At 41.4% G+C, this 18566-nt stretch overlaps 3 protein-coding genes across 5 annotated transcripts; all 3 read left to right on the forward strand.

The window, feature by feature from the left end:
• Window positions 1-820: 820 nt before the first annotated feature.
• LOC109939286 (uncharacterized) lies at window positions 821-3172 on the forward strand. 2 transcript variants are annotated; one of them, XM_020541822.3, is made up of 3 exons: window positions 822-999; window positions 1965-2025; window positions 2143-3172. In XM_020541822.3, the coding sequence occupies exon 3, from the start codon at window positions 2185-2187 to the stop codon at window positions 3124-3126; it is 942 nt and encodes a 313-aa protein (XP_020397411.1). In that variant the 5' UTR covers window positions 822-999; window positions 1965-2025; window positions 2143-2184; the 3' UTR covers window positions 3127-3172. The 2 variants fall into 2 exon arrangements, with proteins under 2 accessions (XP_020397410.1, XP_020397411.1); XM_020541821.2 differs by having other exon boundaries at window positions 821-999; window positions 1965-3172.
• A 28-nt stretch (window positions 3173-3200) lies between these two features.
• LOC103632051 (uncharacterized) lies at window positions 3201-6045 on the forward strand. Of its 2 annotated transcripts, none has more exons than XM_008653910.2 (7): window positions 3201-3314; window positions 3428-3526; window positions 4572-4910; window positions 4992-5177; window positions 5271-5507; window positions 5582-5624; window positions 5741-6045. In XM_008653910.2, the coding sequence occupies exons 1-6, from the start codon at window positions 3216-3218 to the stop codon at window positions 5621-5623; spliced, it is 1002 nt and encodes a 333-aa protein (XP_008652132.2). In that variant the 5' UTR covers window positions 3201-3215; the 3' UTR covers window position 5624; window positions 5741-6045. The 2 variants fall into 2 exon arrangements, with proteins under 2 accessions (XP_008652132.2, XP_020397409.1); XM_020541820.1 differs by having other exon boundaries at window positions 5761-6045.
• A 5282-nt stretch (window positions 6046-11327) lies between these two features.
• On the forward strand, window positions 11328-12052 carry LOC109941002 (protein MATERNALLY EXPRESSED GENE 2-like). Its single transcript, NM_001426213.1, has 2 exons — window positions 11328-11494; window positions 11702-12052. Exons 1-2 carry the CDS (start codon window positions 11410-11412, stop codon window positions 11881-11883), a joined length of 267 nt encoding a protein of 88 aa, NP_001413142.1. The 5' UTR covers window positions 11328-11409; the 3' UTR covers window positions 11884-12052.
• Window positions 12053-18566: the final 6514 nt, after the last annotated feature.

Here is an 18566-nt window from a genome sequence, read left to right on the forward strand (position 1 = left end):
TTGTCTTACACCTCCTGCTCTTATTCGTTCCCTATTCCTCTGTCGTGTTGCAAGTCTTGTCTTAAGTCGATCTTTTGGTGTGCTTTTTCCTGTTACCTCTCATACCTTTGTAATCACTAGATCTTTCCATGATGCTTATCTTATGCCTACCTTTTGAATCATCATCTTTCCCATCTCGATTTGAGAATGGTGTTTTATCTACCCTCACCTTGGTTGTATTCTCTCTCTGTCGGTTACAATCCTTGCTTTAGCCTCATCCTTTATTATGCTCATGCCCCTATCCTGCATGTCTTATTATTCCCCTTGCCTTTCGATGGCCTTAGAGTAGTTTCCCCTTTGTAAGGAAAGACCACCATCTAGTTAACATTAACGTGTAGCAACGAGATGTTTGTTGTTGTATGCTTGTGCTGTTTGTCTTTCACTACACCACAGAACACTTTTACCGACCCTTATTATCAACGGTCGGTGTGATGGTAAAACGCGATGACAGACTGTGGGTCGCTAAAGCCTTATTTAACAACTCACTGAGTGTTGGTAATTGTTTTGTTTATAGCGTCTTTAGAGGGGTCGGTAAAAGTTTCTGCGACATCCCGCAGTCGGTCGGAAAAAAGGCGCTCCGGCCAGCTGGGCAGCCGCGAAAACCTGGCGCTAAAAAATTTCCCCATCTTTTCATCTCCCTCCATCTTATCCTCTCTCTTCCCGTGTACTGGGCACTTCGTGTACAGCGCATCTCAGATTTAGTCGCCGAGTCCTGCTGGGCAGTGGGCACTCCGGCCGTCGCGCAGCCGGGCAGCCGCCGCGCATCGCCGCACAGCCGCCGCGCAGCTGTGGTGCGCTGCCCCGCCGCCGCCCCTCCTCGTCTGTGCTGCGTGGAGCCCTGCCGCCCTCCTCCACATCCGGCCTGCGTGAAGCTGCGACGCCCCTCTCCTCCACGACCGGGCTGCGCGCGCCGAGCCCCGCCTACCCTCGGCGGCATGCCTGCGTCGAGCCCACAAAACAGTATTGCTTAAACCTGACTTCATGTACAGTAGCTATTGCTCTGGGTGAAATATGCGGCCAATTTCTTCCCTCCGATCCCTGTCACCACAGCCTTTCCATTTAATTCCAAAGTTTTTCAACTGTGCAACGAACCCATCATCGTCAGTACTATGTTGATCAAAATGCACCACAAAATTGAAGAAAATGCATGTCTGTTATTCTTGAGCTGGGATTACCTGGCCAGCTTCATCCTGCCTTTCTTTATCACCACTCGCTAGCTAGTAGCAAGTATGGTTGCTATGCTGCTGCATGCCAGGACAGGAAATTCACTTTGTTCCTTGCATTTGCATTATGGGTCCATTTTGTAAATCTCTTCACGTTAAATTGCTACTGAAATTTGCCTCTCTTTTTTCAAGGAAAAGTCAGGTCTGCTGTATCGTGTGTGCAGTGTACCTAAATAAATATTTTCCCCTGAAGCAGGTGCATCATTTGATATGTACTTAGTGGGTGGTTGCCCTGAATTTGTGACGGGGGATAAAGAATTGCTAAAGTTAAAGCTCTATGCATAATTCAACGATGAAAACAATGATGTGTGATTAATTATCAGCATATATTAGTGGGGTTTGGTAGCTGTAACCTTTCATTTTTGGATGGGCTAATTGCAAGTAATTTGTTTGGTTAAAATCCATGAGGTCCTGAACAGATGGCATTGATTTTTGCCCATATATCACATATTTGCTTACAGGGACATAGTTGGGGATCATCTTTCATGTGGTAAACTGCAAATTTGAAAAACTTCATGTTACCTATTTTAGAAACACTAGGCCATTGCGCACCATATTCTATTTTTTTGGCACAAGTTGTATGACATACAACAGTTTCCCATTTGCCCAGTTTCTATTTTTTACTAATTGTTAACCTATATATAAAGCATGAAAAGTAATCAATTGATTCAACTAAAACTGAAAAGTTCTCCCCATTTTCAGATCTGATTCCCTGGTTGTGAAGAACTGTAACAATCAAACGATTGTTGAGCTGAAGTAGAAGGTAAATTCACCATCTTTCTACCTTATCAAAAGACTAGTTGTTAGGTTTCATGCTGTTCAGTAACTTTTTGAGTGTTAATTATCTATCTATATTTTCTGTGCTTCTTATATGTTTTAGATTTTATTTCTGAAAGCTGTTTCATATCCCACAATAAGTTGCATGGATAAATCGTGGATCGACAATGAGGCTAGGTACAATATAACTTTTTCAAAACAACTAAAGGTGTTCTTTGTAGCTATCTTGATAATTAACATAGGGATTATGTGTAGGGAGACAAAGGCCTATATACAAGGGGTGAACAGTTTTCTAGCTTTTGCATTTAGAAATTCCGCAGTTGGGTGCAAGATATTATGTCCATGTAGGAAGTGTGTTAATTCCTTTTGGAGAGAGGCTAGTGATGTGCGAGAACACTTGATATGTGATGGATTTCTAAAAGGATACAGAACATGGACTTTACATGGAGAAGCTAGCTCCTCTTTTACGAACCATGGTAGTTATGATGTTCCTGATTTCATTGAGCAGCCTAGTGAAGATGATGAGATATCAGACTTGCTTAGGGACTTAGCTTGTGGTTTAGATGACAGAGGTGATATGGAAGATGACGGATCTTTTGAGCCACCTAATAAAGATGAAACAACTATTCATAAGCTAGCAGCGGATAATAGTAAAGAATTGTACCCAGGTTCCAAGTACTCAAAGCTACGTTTTCTAGTTCGGTTACTTCACATCAAACTTCTTGGAGGTTGGACCGATAGAAGTTTTAACTTGCTGGTAGATTTACTTGCTGATGCCCTACCTACAGGTTCAGAACTTCCTAAAAACTTTCATGAAGCTAAAAAATTGGTGAAATCTGTTGGAATTGGGTACAATACTATTCATGCATGTGAAAACAATTGCCTTCTCTTTTGGAAGGAGAATGAAAAACTGAATTCATGTCCAAAATGTGGTGTCTCACGTTGGAAATCAGAAAAGAAGAGTCTAGATGGAAAACGTGAGTACAAGGTTCCTAGAAAAGTTCTTCGCTATTTTCCTATTAAGAAAAGACTCCAAAGATTGTTTGTATCCTCTATAACTATTGGAAGACTTCTGAATTTCAGGTAACAAACTTCTAATATAAAGTTTGTGCATAAACATTTTGATTCCATTAGAAAACCAGTATGAGTAGTGCATAAATATGATATTTTCATTATATGTTAGACTCTCTCGAAAGTGGGAAAAGCAAACCGGCAAAAACTGCAGCTGCACATACTACTGGAAGTGTGAGCTATGCTTGCTCACAACATAAATTGGTAATGCTTGACCTTCTTGGCTAATTCAGTTTCTACTACCTTCAGTAGGCATACAATATAGTAGACTAGAAGTGTTTCTACTACCTTCAGTATAATTATATCGTATATTATAGGCTGTCAAACTAGGACGTCCCCCACGAAGAGATGAAACTTTTATCAAAACCCATACAAGGAAAAATGGTGTTCCTTCAACCTCTGCAGAGCCAATAATGGTAAGTACTCCCTCCGTCCCAGGATACTAGGCGCAACTACTTTTTTCATTGGGGAAATTGGTTCTCTAGCACCGTTACTGTCTCTATAAAATACCATCAAAAGACCTCAGCTCTGAAAAATACCAGTAGAAGTTACACCTCAGCTCAGTACCTTTTTCTCACTAAATTTGGACAGCAGCAGCCACAGTCTTTGAGAACGAGTTTTTCAAAAATGCATGCCCACCAGTGCTGAACTCGGGGCTGCCCTTGCCAAACATGACATGCTTCCTAGAGCTAGCAATATTCTATGGGGACTGGTTAACGTAATCATCAGATAATGCAGTAGCAGGTGTTTAGCGTGGGGCAGCTGCACGGGCCTAGACGCTACGATTAAGCACAAATTAAGCACAAATACTACTTAGTACAATGCATTCAGCTTAAATTGATCTGAACAGTTATCTAATTTGAGAACGAGTTTTCCAAATCATGCTGATGTAGACATTTGACTTCAGTTTTGAGTGTACCAGCAAAAGAGGAGTACTGAGATATTGGGGTGTGAGCAAAACGAGGTAGCAAACACATAAGCAGTTTGGTTGTACTCCTTTGCATGCATTGTCCCACACATAATCATAATTTAACTCATGTACGTTTCCTTCAAATTCCTCAATCTCATCCCAGTTGATAGGCTCATTCAAATCTGAAATAGGCATTATGTGTAACCGAAGAAGGAAGATTAGAGAAAGGAGTGTTTTGTGAGCTGTACATAAGCATTGGGTATTTATAGAAGCAGAAGCGAGCAATTAGTGGCGCTAAAACTTGCCAAATATTTTTCATACGCGCGCCGATTGAGTTAGGCACCAACAGCTGAAAAATGCATGCATGCATGGACGTGGGAATACATGCAGTTTTTTTAGAAACGAGGGGTAATTAATGTCTTTCTTGGTCTTTGCATTTTTTTAGTCGCGTCTAGTATCCTGGGACAGAGGGAGTATTCATTTCATAATTGGTTGTTATAATATGAATTTTGTGTGGGCATAACCTTTTCAACAAAAATTATATTTTGTAGGCGAAACTTAAAGATCTTATTGAAATCTACCCAGAGTTGAAAGAGCGGACAATTCAGGAAGGTGATGCATATGCTGTTCTTTGTGGACTGAAAGAGCCAAAAGGATATGTCCGTCTTATGGGTCTAGGCCCGACTCCTCAAGATGTTGGTACTCCAGGATTAAAGTGTTATGCACCAACAAGACTTCAAATGGAGGTTATGGCTCGAAAGAAAGCTGAAAGTGACAGGGATGCTCTAGAGCAACGTGTTTTTGAGTTGCAGGCTCAAATGGAGCAAAGGGCACAACAAGATAGGGCAAGTCCCATGTCACAACACGGTTCCACATCACGTCTACATTTGGTTAGTACTGCTCTTTGTTTATACACAAAGCAATGTTTAACTAGTCATTTATCTCATACATGACTGAAATGTCTGATGTAGGATGCAAGGTTGAATGAAACTGGTGATGCTGGACTAGATGAAGGGGAGGAAGATTATGTTTCTGAAGATGATGTTGATGACAACTTACATGACCAGGTGCATGGTTTAACCTCATCAAGAACAACAGCACACAAAACAACCGCACCAAGGAGTAATGAAACTTCTCGCTCTCAACATGATGCTCTTGTAATACTCTGATCCTTTTCCTCCTAAATATGTACTCTCATCTTTTAGATATTTATGCCATCCTTCTAACTTAACACTAATCACTTGCATCAGGTTGGAAAAGATGTCATATTATATGCCTTGTTGAGATCAGATCAACCTGTGGCTAAAGGAACAATAATTTCAACTAAACCAAACACTATTCTTGCGGGCCAGTCCCTTGGGAGACAATGTTGTGAAGTTATTGTGTCTTGTGTGTTGAAAAGAGATGCACATTTGCCTCGTCCCTATGCCAATATGGAAACTATGGGTGATGCCAACAAGATGTCAATTGCATGGCCATACAATAGAGTAATAAGCTAAACTTAACTTACTATTTTGAATGATATATATGACAAATTAGTGATGAATTCTTATTTGGACAGCTAAAGATTACCAACAAGGCATCAACACCACCTGCAGTTTGAGGTATTTAACATTCAATTGAAATCAATGGTGAAGCATTATTGTTTGCTGCTGTAATATCATAAGAAACAAAAACAACCACTGATTATTCTATTAATTTTGATCACAACTCTTTTCGGGTAATGCATGGTGTAAAAAGCTAGCTACTTGAGGACAAGCTGACATGCTTCGAGGACAAGATGACATGCTTCTTTTGGTTTCAAGTTCTTTTGTGGGCAACTTTGTATCTAATAGTCATGCAATGTTGCGCAGATCGAATAGGCATGATGGAAAGCTTTTGTAATGTCTAACCCATATACTGTCTCTGATGACCAATTGGGTATATTTAGGAATATTTGTAGCTTATGACTACAACTCAATTGTGGATGTTTAAGTGCTGCCGATGAATCTATGATTATTTGAACCTTGTGACTCATTCAATCTATGTGTTATGTGTGTCGTATGTTTTCACTCAGTATGTGGTAGATTATAATCAGTGATACCAATTGTGAGGCTTTTTTGTATGAAATGAGACTACTGATTATAGCTACTGATTATTGATTAGTAAACATGATATTAGTGACTGACTGTTAGTCGGTAATTGTTGTCATTACAGTCTAACAGTCAGTCGGTAATTGTGGTCATTAGCAACTGAGGATGTGTCGGGAATTCAATCTATAGTGACAGTCTGAGGGTCGGTAATACTAAAGATTTAACAACTTACGGAGGGTCGGTAAAGGCATAGTGCGTCGGCAATACTTTTCCCGACATCGCTTACAGCGACCCGAGTGGTGGGTCGGTAAATGTCTTTAACGACTGTCCGAGGGTCGGTAAAGCCACTTTTACCAACCCATGGTACGTTGCTAATAGCGAACCGTGGTGTAGTGTTTGTGTTATGACTGATTTGCTTCTTTGTGATGAGTGTTGGTGTGTTGTGGCCCCTAGGTCCGCAATGACATCCGTTTACTAGCTGAGTGCCATAGAGTTAGGTAGCTGGGTGCTCTCCCTTTTCTCTTTAATCCATCTATGCTTACCTTTGCTATCTATACCCTTCCCTCTTGCACCTGTCCAGTTGGCATCCTGCAACCTCTCTTAATCAGTCAATATCAGAGTCGGCAGCATCTTCACCAAGTGTGTATCAATGCTCCTAGTAAGGGGGTTAGCTGCTAACCCCAATGAAGACAATGCGATCAACATCAGCCAACAAGATCAAAGAGGTGTAGTGAAAGCGTGTGTGGGTCCTAACCCACAGGTCCATGAGATCCTTAAGAATTATATCAATTGGTTGCGAGCATCTGAAGGTCAAAGCAACCAGTGCACAAGTTAAGCTTTCAGAGTCAAATTCAACTCAAGAAAGTCGTGAACAACCTATGAACCAACCTTGTTTTCTTGCTAGCGTCTTCTTGAATCTCGGGGGGGGGGGAGATTCCTGTTAAGTGGGTTAGATTTGTAACACCATGAATTTGGGGGTATAAAATTTCTTTTCTAATATTCACCAAATTCAGGTGTTACCCTCTCTTTTCCTTGCTTTTCTTTTTCTAAATAGTGAAGAGTTATTTTGTTTTATATCTATGCAAAATCCTAGTAAAATAAAATCTTAGAGGAACTTTGATTGTTGCATTCATGCTGATACATAGTGTTTATGAGTGCAAAATGTTATCATTACAGATTAAAATATATCGAGGATGTTCCCAAGAGTTTTTGGAATCTTCGGGTATGAAATATGAATTTCAGTTTTTCTAATATTAATTAAATACCTAAAATGTGGTAGTTGTGAAAACTATAAATTTTTTGGAACTCGATAATATATATATATTTCTTCCTCTCGTCGAACCTATTCTAGATCTCGTGCCCCTTTTCGCGAGATTACTGAACCGCGTCTTCTCGCGAACGGCATGCTGCTCGCGTCGGCGATCCTCCTCTATCCTCGTCTTTCCCTTCGGCATCCACCTCGTCATCTTGGGCCCACGGGCCGGCTCTGACCGTCTTCGTCTAATTTTATCTAACCCTGTCTACCACCCATCGAACTCTGTCTAACCCTGTCTCGTGCAACTCGCCGCGCAGCTGTCTCTCTCGCTCGGCCAGGACAAGAGCCGCTGTGAAATTGACAACCACCTCTCGCGCCCTCTCCTTTCTATACATACCCTCTCCTTTCTATACAATCGTACACCCCTACCATGAACCTCTTCCCTCTTCCTTCTCACACATGAGCAGCCCACGCGTTTTCCTCTCTATGCATTGTGCCTTCGTGGTCTAAGGGGCCGCCTCGTCGTCTTCCTCACGTCGTCGGAGGAGCAGCCCCATCGTCTTCCTCGCGTCGTCTTCCTCTTCATTGCGTGCCTGCTCGGCTGTTCTTCATGTGTAGGTGACAAATCCTCTCCTTCTCCCTCTTCTTCGCCTCCTTCTTCCTCATCACTACACAAACATCATGGCGGTCAAGGAGCTTGCACCAAACTCCCTACTCACCTAGCGACGCAGCTGGCCTAGCCCCTCACCGGTGCGGCCTGGCGTGCCCACGCAGCTAGCCCGCCTCGCCCCTAGCCGAGCTCGTGCAGCCACCCTGCGTGATTCCTGGTCAGGCCGATGTCTAGCCGAGCCTTCCCTGCCACGACACACCCTTGTATGGTGCTGCTGCGCACCGCTCAGCCCCGACTCTGGCGAGCAGACACCACCGCCGTCAGCCCCACCCGCCATAGTGCATGCCACGTCGGCATCACGCCCGCTCCAGCAGGCCAATCCGTTTTCCTACTATGGCCGTTCGTGCAGTATGGAATAGGAAAAAAAGGAAACCACCCCGTGTGGCCCCACCTGCATGCTCATTCGTTGCCTAGCGCCGCGACGCGATCTTCTCACTGCACACACGATCGCAGCATGGAAAGGAGAACCATCGTAGCCCCCTGCATGTTCCTTCCTATACGATATCCTCATTGCACATAATGTGTGTGGGAAAGAAAACTGACAGCCACGTATTAATGCCTGGTTGGCCATGTGCAACGTCGTTCCGTGTATGGCCACACTAGATCCGGTCGGTTTTTTTGTGTCTTCAAACCCGTGGCCATCCGTGTGGTAAGTTTTAACCAATGAAAATACGCAGCATCACATTAAATGCGCAAAATATTAATTTTTTCAATATATTTTACGTCACAAACATGATTTGACTAGTTTCAGTCGCGTTAACTTTGTAACCTCGTCATGTATGAGTCAGTAGCATTGTTTTGTCGTAAACATGTTTTAACTAATTAATTAATTATTTGTTAGTCTGATTAAAACTAATTTGTAATTAAATATTAGCATGATTAATGTCAACGTAAATGTTTTCGAACTAATACTTGTTTAGTATAATCTCGTTATCTGTTAGCGAGTATCAAGCGTCGTCACACTATCTGCGCACATCGTCACGCTGCTCACGCGTGATGTGCTCGTTGACGTGCAGATTCGCGCGTCGTTCACGCTGGTCGCGCACACTGTTTCGTGCGTCGTCCGCGTGCTATGTCGCACGTGGCCGCACGTCGTTCACACGCTGTCGTGTTGTTTCGCGCGTCATGATTTCGCCTCGCTTAGAATCTCTCTTTTTAATTAAATTACTTATTTAATGATAGTTGTTCGTGTAGCAGATTAATCGAACTAAATAGTAGATATAATTTATATTTGATAAAGTCGAATTAAATGTTATAGTTAATACCTGTTTGGCATAAATGCGATAACTTCTTGACCATAGCTCCGATTTCCGCATTTCTTTTCCTCGCGCCACCATAGAAGCGAGCTTTATTTTTTTATTGCATGCTTTATATTATTTTATCTTGTATGATGTAATGTTCTTATGCAAGTATATGTTTGCTTGTGCTTGTTTGTCTTTGTTGTGCGTCGCTAATAGATTGCGATCTGTTCCTGAGCTTCGAGGAATCGACAATCAAGATTTGATGAACCTCTGGTCCTGAGATGAAGTTCTTTGAGTCCTACGAAGTCGAAGACCCTGAGCATCGGTTTGGTGAAGGCAAGTGTCCTCTGACCTATTGTGTCTCATTTACTTTATAATTCATCAACCCGCATACCATGATCAACCTAAGGATTGACTAGTATTCTGTTTTCATGTCCTTGTTTACCCTTTGGGTATTGATTATTATGATTATCTCTATGCTAGCGCTTTACTTTTAATCAATGAACATGATGAGATACAATGATGATACTATGATTTTTTTCTGGATATGATGATATACTTGTGGCATTTTAGGGGACTCGAGCGGTTTCTCGAGCGCCTCTCCATAAGGACTTGTTTGTTGGATGACCACCCGGGAAAATAGTGCAACCATGAGGGTGGTATGGGACGCCCTTAGCTAATTAATTAGAGGAACTGAGGTGTAGTTCACTTCGCCGTCGTGCCGTCAATGGGCTAGGTGTATGCGGCTCGCTCTGCCGAGGGTGGATTGCCCCTTGGGGAGGAGTGCAGTACATTTAGGAAACCTAACGGGCGGCTACACCCTCAGGGAATCTTTGTAAGGGTTTCGTAGTGAATCCTTGGCCATTCACCTCGAGAGTGAATAAGGGTCTTGCAAGCCCGGGCTAGAGAGGGAATCATGGCTCGTGGGTAAAGTGCGCAACCTCTGCAGAGTGTTATGAAACTAATATATCAGGCGTGCTCGCGGTTATGAGCGGCCTTGGGAGCTCCATTGATTAGAGACACATTGAATCAGGACTACTTTGTTTACAGATGATGATGAGGATAATGCTGGTTTCTATTGTGATTATGATTATGATTATGGTTTCTGGTATTCCTTCCGTTTGGAAAGAGTACTTTTGGGTTAACAACTTGGGTTAATGTTAAAACCTGGCTATCTACTAGTAATAGTTACCTGATCAACTAAAAGCAACTGCTTGACCTTAACCCCACATAAAGCTAGTCCACTACAGCCAAACGGGACATTTGTTGAGTACGTTGATGTGTACTCACCCTTGCTTTCACAAAACACCAGGTTGCCTTTGGTGCAATCTATGCTCAGGTAAAGAAGGTGTATTGGTGGATCTCCAGGAGTTCCAGGACTTCGACGAGTTTGAGGATTAGGCTAGCGACCTCCCCAAGTCAGCTGCCTATGGTGGGTTAATTTACGTTGGCTACGTTTCAATTCTGTGTACTTTGATTTATATTATGTAAATGACTCTAGTCTTTAATATTATTACTTACTCTTTATTGTTATTCGAAGCATTGTGCTATGATGAGTCATTTATGTAATCGCTATGTACGTGAGTTCTGATCCTGGCACGTACATGGTTCGCATTCGGTTTACCTTCTAAAACCTGGGGTGACAGGTGGCATAGCAGGAGTGGAGGGCAGCGACGGCTGCACAGCTCTGCGTGCAATGGCTTGCATTTTTTGCTCCTCGTTGGCGATTCGTGTGCGACCATGAGCTCTCGACACAGGCAGGTAGTAGTAGAGCCAGAATTGTAACCTTGGGTTTTCCCACACCTCAAATAGATATAGATATAGGGATATAGATAGATATAGCAAATTCACCAAATAATATAGGGGTATAGATATAGATATAATAAGGGGTATAGATATAGATATAGACATATAGAAGATATAGATAGATAGATATGATAGAATAGATAACTTACAATTTTGTCTAAAAGAAACTAAATCACTGCTAAGTTTGGAGTAGCATATCTTTGGTGAATACTTGCTAGTGAATTGGTTTCCACTATAGTATATATATATATATATAAGTATACACTCTTCTAGGATTATAGTATATATATAAGTATACACTCTTCTAGGATCAATCGTGAGGAGTTCCTTAAATTGTCTTGCGACATGGAGTACAGAAAGAGGGTGGATGCGCTAGTGTTTTTCTCGTTACTTCTCCTCGGATACTTTGCTGCTCATGCACATGGGAAGGGTAAGTGAAAACTATACAGACATGTGTGTGCATGCTTAGATAGATCTAGACAATTTAGAAGATGTTATTATATGATACCGTGTGTGTATCATGGCGAATTGCTAATGTATCGCAATCCCCTGTGTTAAATTACTCAAATAATTTCGAATGTAATTATTCTCGAGGCATTTGTTGGTAATAGAACTCTTATCCTATACCTTCTACTAGGTCATGTCACAGATGATGTCGGTGTTTCTACTCCAGCTAAAGAAGGAATTATGCAAGGAAACGGAGCACGATGTGTTGTAGGGTTTCCTCCATGCAAAGATAACAAGTGCTACTGCTGCATTGGGGGGCGAACTCATGCTCGCTACTCTACGATGGCTGAGTGTAGACATGCCTGCTTCTAAACAAAAATTAAGATCGCTGTTATTATATACATTGTAATGGTAGGTAATGCTATTAATAATATATGGGAATTTTAGTTTTGGTATTATACTTTTTTCCAATTCACAAAATTTAGTCAAAATCTAACCAGTTTTTTAGAGGACTTAAATATAAAGTATGTTTCCCTATAAATTTTAATGAAAAAAATATTAGAATGCTTTGGGATGCCTCCATCAGCTCGTGGATGCTGTTGCAGATAGACAACGGTATCGGTATAAATCTCACTGCCAAGAATGAGGACGTTTCTAGGAGAACGTGCATTCGGTCACGTTAGCGGAAAAATCCTGAGTAGCAGTAGTTGCCTCCCATATCGGTGTCAGCACCACGAATGTTTCGTGCGACACAGAAGGTTTGCGGCTTGCTGTGGCATTAATCCGGCTGCGGCTTGTACAGTATTTTGTCTCTATGGATTGCAGCTGCAGCCGTCCGAACAGCTGCAGGTCCTGTGGTTACAGGGCAGCCGAACAAGTCGTTGGTGCGAGGTCGGAGCAGTGGCAACCTGATGCTCAAGCTGGTTCCAGATGTCCACTCAGACAGATGCTAGAGGCTTTTGGATGCGACATGCCTCTTCAGGGGAAGTGGATCCTAAAGCCGATGTTGCCCGCTAGGAGCAGGGTGCTCCAAGCCAAGAAACATCCTAGAAAGGGAAGGAGGTGGCGCCGAACGAGGGTGGATCAAGCGACGATCGCAATAGGTCACCCGATTGGGGAGACTCCTCGCAAATAGTAACGATAAGGTCATTAGGACCTTTTGGGGGCACATGGCACGATCATGAGAGTTAGACTTCCTTGTTAGACTTTCTTTTTTTGCCACATCCTTACATCTATTTTCTCAGCCCTATGACGTCAGCCCCTTGTAGCACCCCAAAAATGCAAACCTAGAAAATTTCTCAAACTCGCTCTAAATTCAAAATGAAATTTAAATTTTGTTTCAAAATGTTTTCTTGCGAGTTGATCTCAACAAAAAAATATAGTGGTCTGCCTTATCTCCGAAATTCTTTTCAAAATATCCTACAAATATTTCCCTAGTGATCCCCTCAAATTCTTTTCAGAAATACTGGCTAAATGTTCCACCGATATTTCTCCAAATATTTTTCTCCTAAGAAATACCCTCGGAATCACTTTTAAAATCCCTACAAATATTTTCTTAATAATTTTCCTTATGCTCATACATATACATACGCCTCCGGGGTCATACAGTGAGCTCTACAAGCTAATTTCACTTATCCATAGCTAATACATGGTTTATCTCTCACTAATCCTCGCCTCCTCCCACTAATCCTCGACTCCTTCGCCTAATCCCCCACCTTGCCCATTAATAAAGGGGCAAGGGGCCCACTCATGCCATCCCAAGCCATTTCATGGCTACTCAATCCCACTCACTAACTTACTCCCACTCCCACACAAGCACAACACGCGCACAAGGATCATTCGGTTGTTCATTCAATTGTTCGTCCAAATGTTCATAGTTCATTCGTTCGTTCCTCCGATTGTTCGATCATCCATCCGATAGTTCATGGTTCATTTGTTCATCCGTCCGATCATTCGATCGTTCGTTCGTTCGTGTCCAAATAATCTTTGTCCAGCCATTATACTGACAAAATTCTGATCGCTCTTTCGTCCGATTGTTCATCCGTTCGTTCATAATCCATGTTCATCGTTCGTTCCTATGAACTATTCATTGTTCGTTCATAATACCTATTCATCGTTCGTCCAAACGAACTATTCATCGTTCATCAAATAATTCATAATCACTATTCATCGTTCATCGGATCGTTCATCGTACTAACCATCGTTACTTATTATTGTTCATCTGATCGCCCAAATATTCAACTACTCATCCATCATGATGATGAGCTCACCTAAAACCTGCCAGACTAATATCTCAGCCATACAAACTCTGGTGACTGTGATTTTCCTTCCAGTTAGAACTTCACGATTGGTCACCCATCCCAGAATTGCTCTAAGTTGAGAACGCTTAACTTCGAGGTTCTTTCGAACCAGGCTTTCAAAAAGAAAGGCGAACCATGTTTGTACAGATATGTAGCACCCCGAAAATTCAAATCTAGAAAATTTCTCAAACTCGCTCTAAATTCAAAATGAACTTTTAAATTTTGTTTCAAAATGTTTATTTGCAAGTTGATCTCAACAAAGAAAATATAGTGGTCTATATTCTCTCCAAAATTCTCCTCAAAAAGACCTACAAATATTTTCCAAGTGATCCCTTCAAATTCTTTCAGAAATATTGCCTAAATATTCCAAATATTTTTGTAGTTTGTTCATTCGTTCGTCCAAATAATCTTTGTTCAGTCGTTATGCTGCCAAAATTCCGATCGTTCGTTTGTTCATTATCCCTATTCATTGTTCGTTCATACAAACTATTTATCGTTCATCGTTCGTTCATAATCCATATTCATCGTTCATCTTTCGTTCATATGAACTATTCACCGTTAAACGGATCATTCATAATCATTATTCATCGTTCATCCTACTATACATTGTTACTCTCATCTCTCAAATATTCAACTTCTCATCCATCATGATGATCAACTCACCTAAGACCTACCAGACCAATATCTCAGTCATACAGACTCCGAGGACTGTGATTTTCTTTCTAGTAAGAACTTCCCCTTTGGTCACCCATCCAAGAATTGCTCCAAGTTGAGCATGCTTAACTTTAAGGTTCTTTCGAAACAAGCTTCCAAAAAGAAAGGTGAAACATGTTTGTATGGATACACCGTCAATCTTATAAAACCTGGCCCAAGATACCACAGCCCGTCCAGACGAGAATATCGCAGTATTCCAGTTGTTTGGGTGCTGCCTTACTCTTGTCCGACAACAGAGAAGGTAGGAACAATTGCCACCAACATAAGTATCTGCTCATGAACAGTCCAGAAATAATTCATGGCACTTTGCTTCCAAATATCTCTAAATATTGTAATTTTGGAATATTCTAGGAATATTCCTTTTCCCTTTTCCTTTTATATTCCTATGATTATAAAAACCAAAACTCCTTTGTCCAGTCTCTCATTTTGACAGTTCTGATTTCTAAATTCTTATCAAATTACCCTCTATCCATCCATGTAATTCCGTAAGCATGGTTCATATTGTAGAAAACTCCAAAAATAGTCTTGTCCCATATTTCACCTATAATTTTCTATCCAAATTGATTCTTTCACCACGATTCTCATAAACAGTAAACTCTACCATACTAAACCATACGCACCCATCTATAAATACCTCCAGAGAGTTACCCTCTCCCTTCCACACCCTCAACAACCTGAGCTAAGGCAACCACCCCCCGCACTCAGTTACCTCGCTCTGCCACTACACTTCTAGTATTGGTCCACCTCCAATACACTCTTCGGGTAAGCATCTCTACTCCATCAACACAAACTATACTCAAAACTATATTCACCCATCTACCACCATTCCTGACCACTATAATGAATATTTGTTGATATACTTGCTGATTTGTATGCTTGCTTGTTCATGCTATGTAGTTATCGGAGCGTTCATGCTGTCTTGTGAAGGCCAGTTCTGCAAGTCTACGCCAGACGGTGGAGCCAGAAGCCAATTCCACGAGCTCTCACCCTTTCACTGGTTAAAGCATGGCAAGCTCACTGGATCCCTTTGATGCATAAATTACATATGTTTTTCAAAGACAATCATCAGCATGTTATTTTATGCATTATATGATTTTTCTGCTAAGAGACATGTTAATATGGCAACCTAGCCTTAGAACTTTGCCGCAATTCATCTTTATACTCCTTAACATTTTTGTTACAAAAAGGTTTGAAAAAAGGTGTGAGTTTTTCAAAATAAAATGTTTTTCAAAATGTGTATGATGAAGGGTTATCACCCTTATCACCTTTGAGTGGGATGATCAGGGTCTCCTCGGTGTTGGGTGGGCCTTAAGGTGATGGCTTAGCCCGGTTAGGTGTAAGAATGAAGAATTACCCCTCTCGTATAAGGACCGGTATGCCATTCTTCACTGTCTATAGTCTTTTCAAGTACAACCACTCAAGACCATATGGGCAGTCGCTTGATCCAAACTTGCACGGTCGGCACCCTAGGGTTATGTTGGCTGGCGAGCACCAGGAGGACAAGGAGGGGGAAAGTTTTGTCCTGGTTTGGGCATGGAGGTGGCCATGTTACTTTTGGTATAACTGTTAAGGTAAAGACATGTAGGGGAGGAGAGAGTTTTGGTAATCCGATCTCACGACGGTGAGATTGCAGAAACCGGACTATTGGGTGAAGTGTACACCTCTTCACAGAGTTTCAAAACCTATTCGAATAGTCCGCGTCCACGGATATGAATGAGTTATGACTTGGTTTGACAATTAGTATGTTGTTTTCCAAAAATGCTTTTGACAATTGGTTTCAAAAGTTTTGATGGTTGAGCTGTGAGCTATGGTGGACGGGAAGTCCAATAGCTGTTTTTGAAATTGAAAATGAAAACCGTTGGGAAATTACCGAGATTCCTGGATGGTTTAGTCTAGGGGATTTTGTTCTATATAAAAAAATTCCTGCTCCTTTGGAAGAGGAAGCATTTTGAAAAAAGATAAAATGTTTTACAAATAGCCCTAAACCCTAAACCATAAACCCTACTGCATAGAGAACCCCCTACATCAAGCATGTTTACAAATGCAGGACACCAAGACTAAAGAATATGTATAACTATTCACAGAATTTCTTTGTACATATAACATAGAAGAAATTTTGATTGTCCTCAATGAACACAATCAGGATGAAATAATAACAGAAGGACATTAAATAAAAACAGTGTTAATAAACATAGATGAGGTAACAAAAACATATATATCGTGAAATGATTTTTTGAGGTCAAAGTGCAAGGTGGCAATAAAATGAGAGAATTCCCTATTTAACGCTACTATCTGAGTGCTTCCTTCTATGGCCATGAAAATTACATACTCATTGGATGCAGGATCTAACTTTTATTCTTAATAACACTAATGTTAACTATTCCATCAAGACAATGATGAGTGCCATGTGAAAAGATGGGGCTGCACTTATGGTTTGCAATTCTGCAAGTAACAGCTAGAGCATCAGCTGGTGGAGCATTTGTGTTTCAAGCATTTGTGTTAAAAACCATCCGATATCAAAATTAGCATTTGCGTTTTAATTCCATCCTTTGATGTGTTTTTATTTGCTATCACCATTACCTTGTTATCCATCGATCTTGCCTTGATACTTATCTTTGTGCCCACTCTTTAAAAATCTCCTCTCTTCCACCTCAATTTGAGAGCGGCAATTTACCTATCTCGCCCTTGGACGTACCCTCTCCTTTTCCATTTGAAGGTCTGGTATTAACTCCATTATTTATGGTACTTATACCCTTCGTCTTATGCCTATTTATCTCCTCTCATACATCCTTGTCTGTTATTACCTTAAAAACCCTCATGATATCTATGCCCATGCCTTCCTGCTTACCTTGAACCTACCCTTTGAAGCCCCCTCTTTTCCATCACTGTTCAGGGATAATGCCTCATCTATTTCATCATTCACTACTCCCTTTCTTTGACACCTTGCAAGTTTTATCTAAAATACATTCATTGGTTGTGTGTTTTTTTGTGATCACCTTAACCCTTGTCATCCATCGATCTTGCACCTTGATGCTTATCATGTACCTGCATTTTAAAGCTTCCTCTCCCATTTGAGTTCAGGAGTGTTGTCTTACACCTCCTGCTCTTATTCGTTCCCTATTCCTCTGTCGTGTTGCAAGTCTTGTCTTAAGTCGATCTTTTGGTGTGCTTTTTCCTGTTACCTCTTATACCTTTGTAATCACTAGATCTTTCCATGATGCTTATCTTATGCCTACCTTTTGAATCATCATCTTTCCCATCTCGATTTGAGAATGGTGTTTTATCTACCCTCACCTTGGTTGTATTCTCTCTCTGTAGGTTACAATCTTTGCTTTAGCCCCATCCTTTATTATGCTCATGCCCCTATCCTGCATGTCTTATTATTCCCCTTGCCTTTCGATGGCCTTAGAGTAGTTTCCCCTTTGTAAGGAAAGACCACCATCTAGTTAACATTAACGTGTAGCAACGAGATGTTTGTTGTTGTATGCTTGTGCTGTTTGTCTTTGTGTTATGACTGATTTGCTTCTTTGTGATGAGTGTTGGTGTGTTGTGGCCCCTAGGTCCGCAATGACATCCGTTTACTAGCTGAGTGCCATAGAGTTAGGTAGCTGGGTGCTCTCCCTTTTTAATCCATCTATGCTTACCTTTGCTATCTATACCCTTCCCTCTTGCACCTATCCGGTTGGCATCCTGCAACCTCTCTTAATCAGTCAATATCATAGTCGGCAGCATCTTCACCAAGTGTGTATCAATGCTTCTAGAAAGGGGGTTAGCTGCTAACCCCAATGAAGACAATGCGATCAACATCAACCAACAAGATCAAAGAGGTGTAGTGAAAGCGTGCGTGGGTCCTAACCCACAGGTCCAAGGGATCCTTAAGAATTATATCAATTGGTTGCGAGCATCTGAAGGTCAAAGCAACCAGTCCACAAGTTAAGCTTTCAGAGTCAAATTCAACTCAAGAAAGCCGTGAAATCCTATGAACCAACCTTGTTTTCTTGCTAGCGTCTTCCTGAATCTCGGGGGGGGGGGGGGGAGATT

This window comes from Zea mays, chromosome 7 (genome assembly GCF_902167145.1).
Source record: "Zea mays cultivar B73 chromosome 7, Zm-B73-REFERENCE-NAM-5.0, whole genome shotgun sequence".
In the NCBI taxonomy this organism is placed as follows: domain Eukaryota; kingdom Viridiplantae; phylum Streptophyta; class Magnoliopsida; order Poales; family Poaceae; genus Zea; species Zea mays.

Coding starts and splice junctions, on each gene's coding strand:
- LOC109939286 (XM_020541821.2), top strand. CDS start 2,185: ATGGATAAATCGTGGATCGACAATGAGGCTAGGTACAATATAACTTTT.
- LOC103632051 (XM_008653910.2), top strand. CDS start 3,216: ATGTTAGACTCTCTCGAAAGTGGGAAAAGCAAACCGGCAAAAACTGCA. Junction 3,527..4,571: donor CCTCTGCAGAGCCAATAATG/GTAAGTACTCCC, acceptor TATATTTTGTAG/GCGAAACTTAAAGATCTTAT. Junction 5,508..5,581: donor TTGCATGGCCATACAATAGA/GTAATAAGCTAA, acceptor TTATTTGGACAG/CTAAAGATTACCAACAAGGC.
- LOC109941002 (NM_001426213.1), top strand. CDS start 11,410: ATGGAGTACAGAAAGAGGGTGGATGCGCTAGTGTTTTTCTCGTTACTT. Junction 11,495..11,701: donor TGCTCATGCACATGGGAAGG/GTAAGTGAAAAC, acceptor ACCTTCTACTAG/GTCATGTCACAGATGATGTC.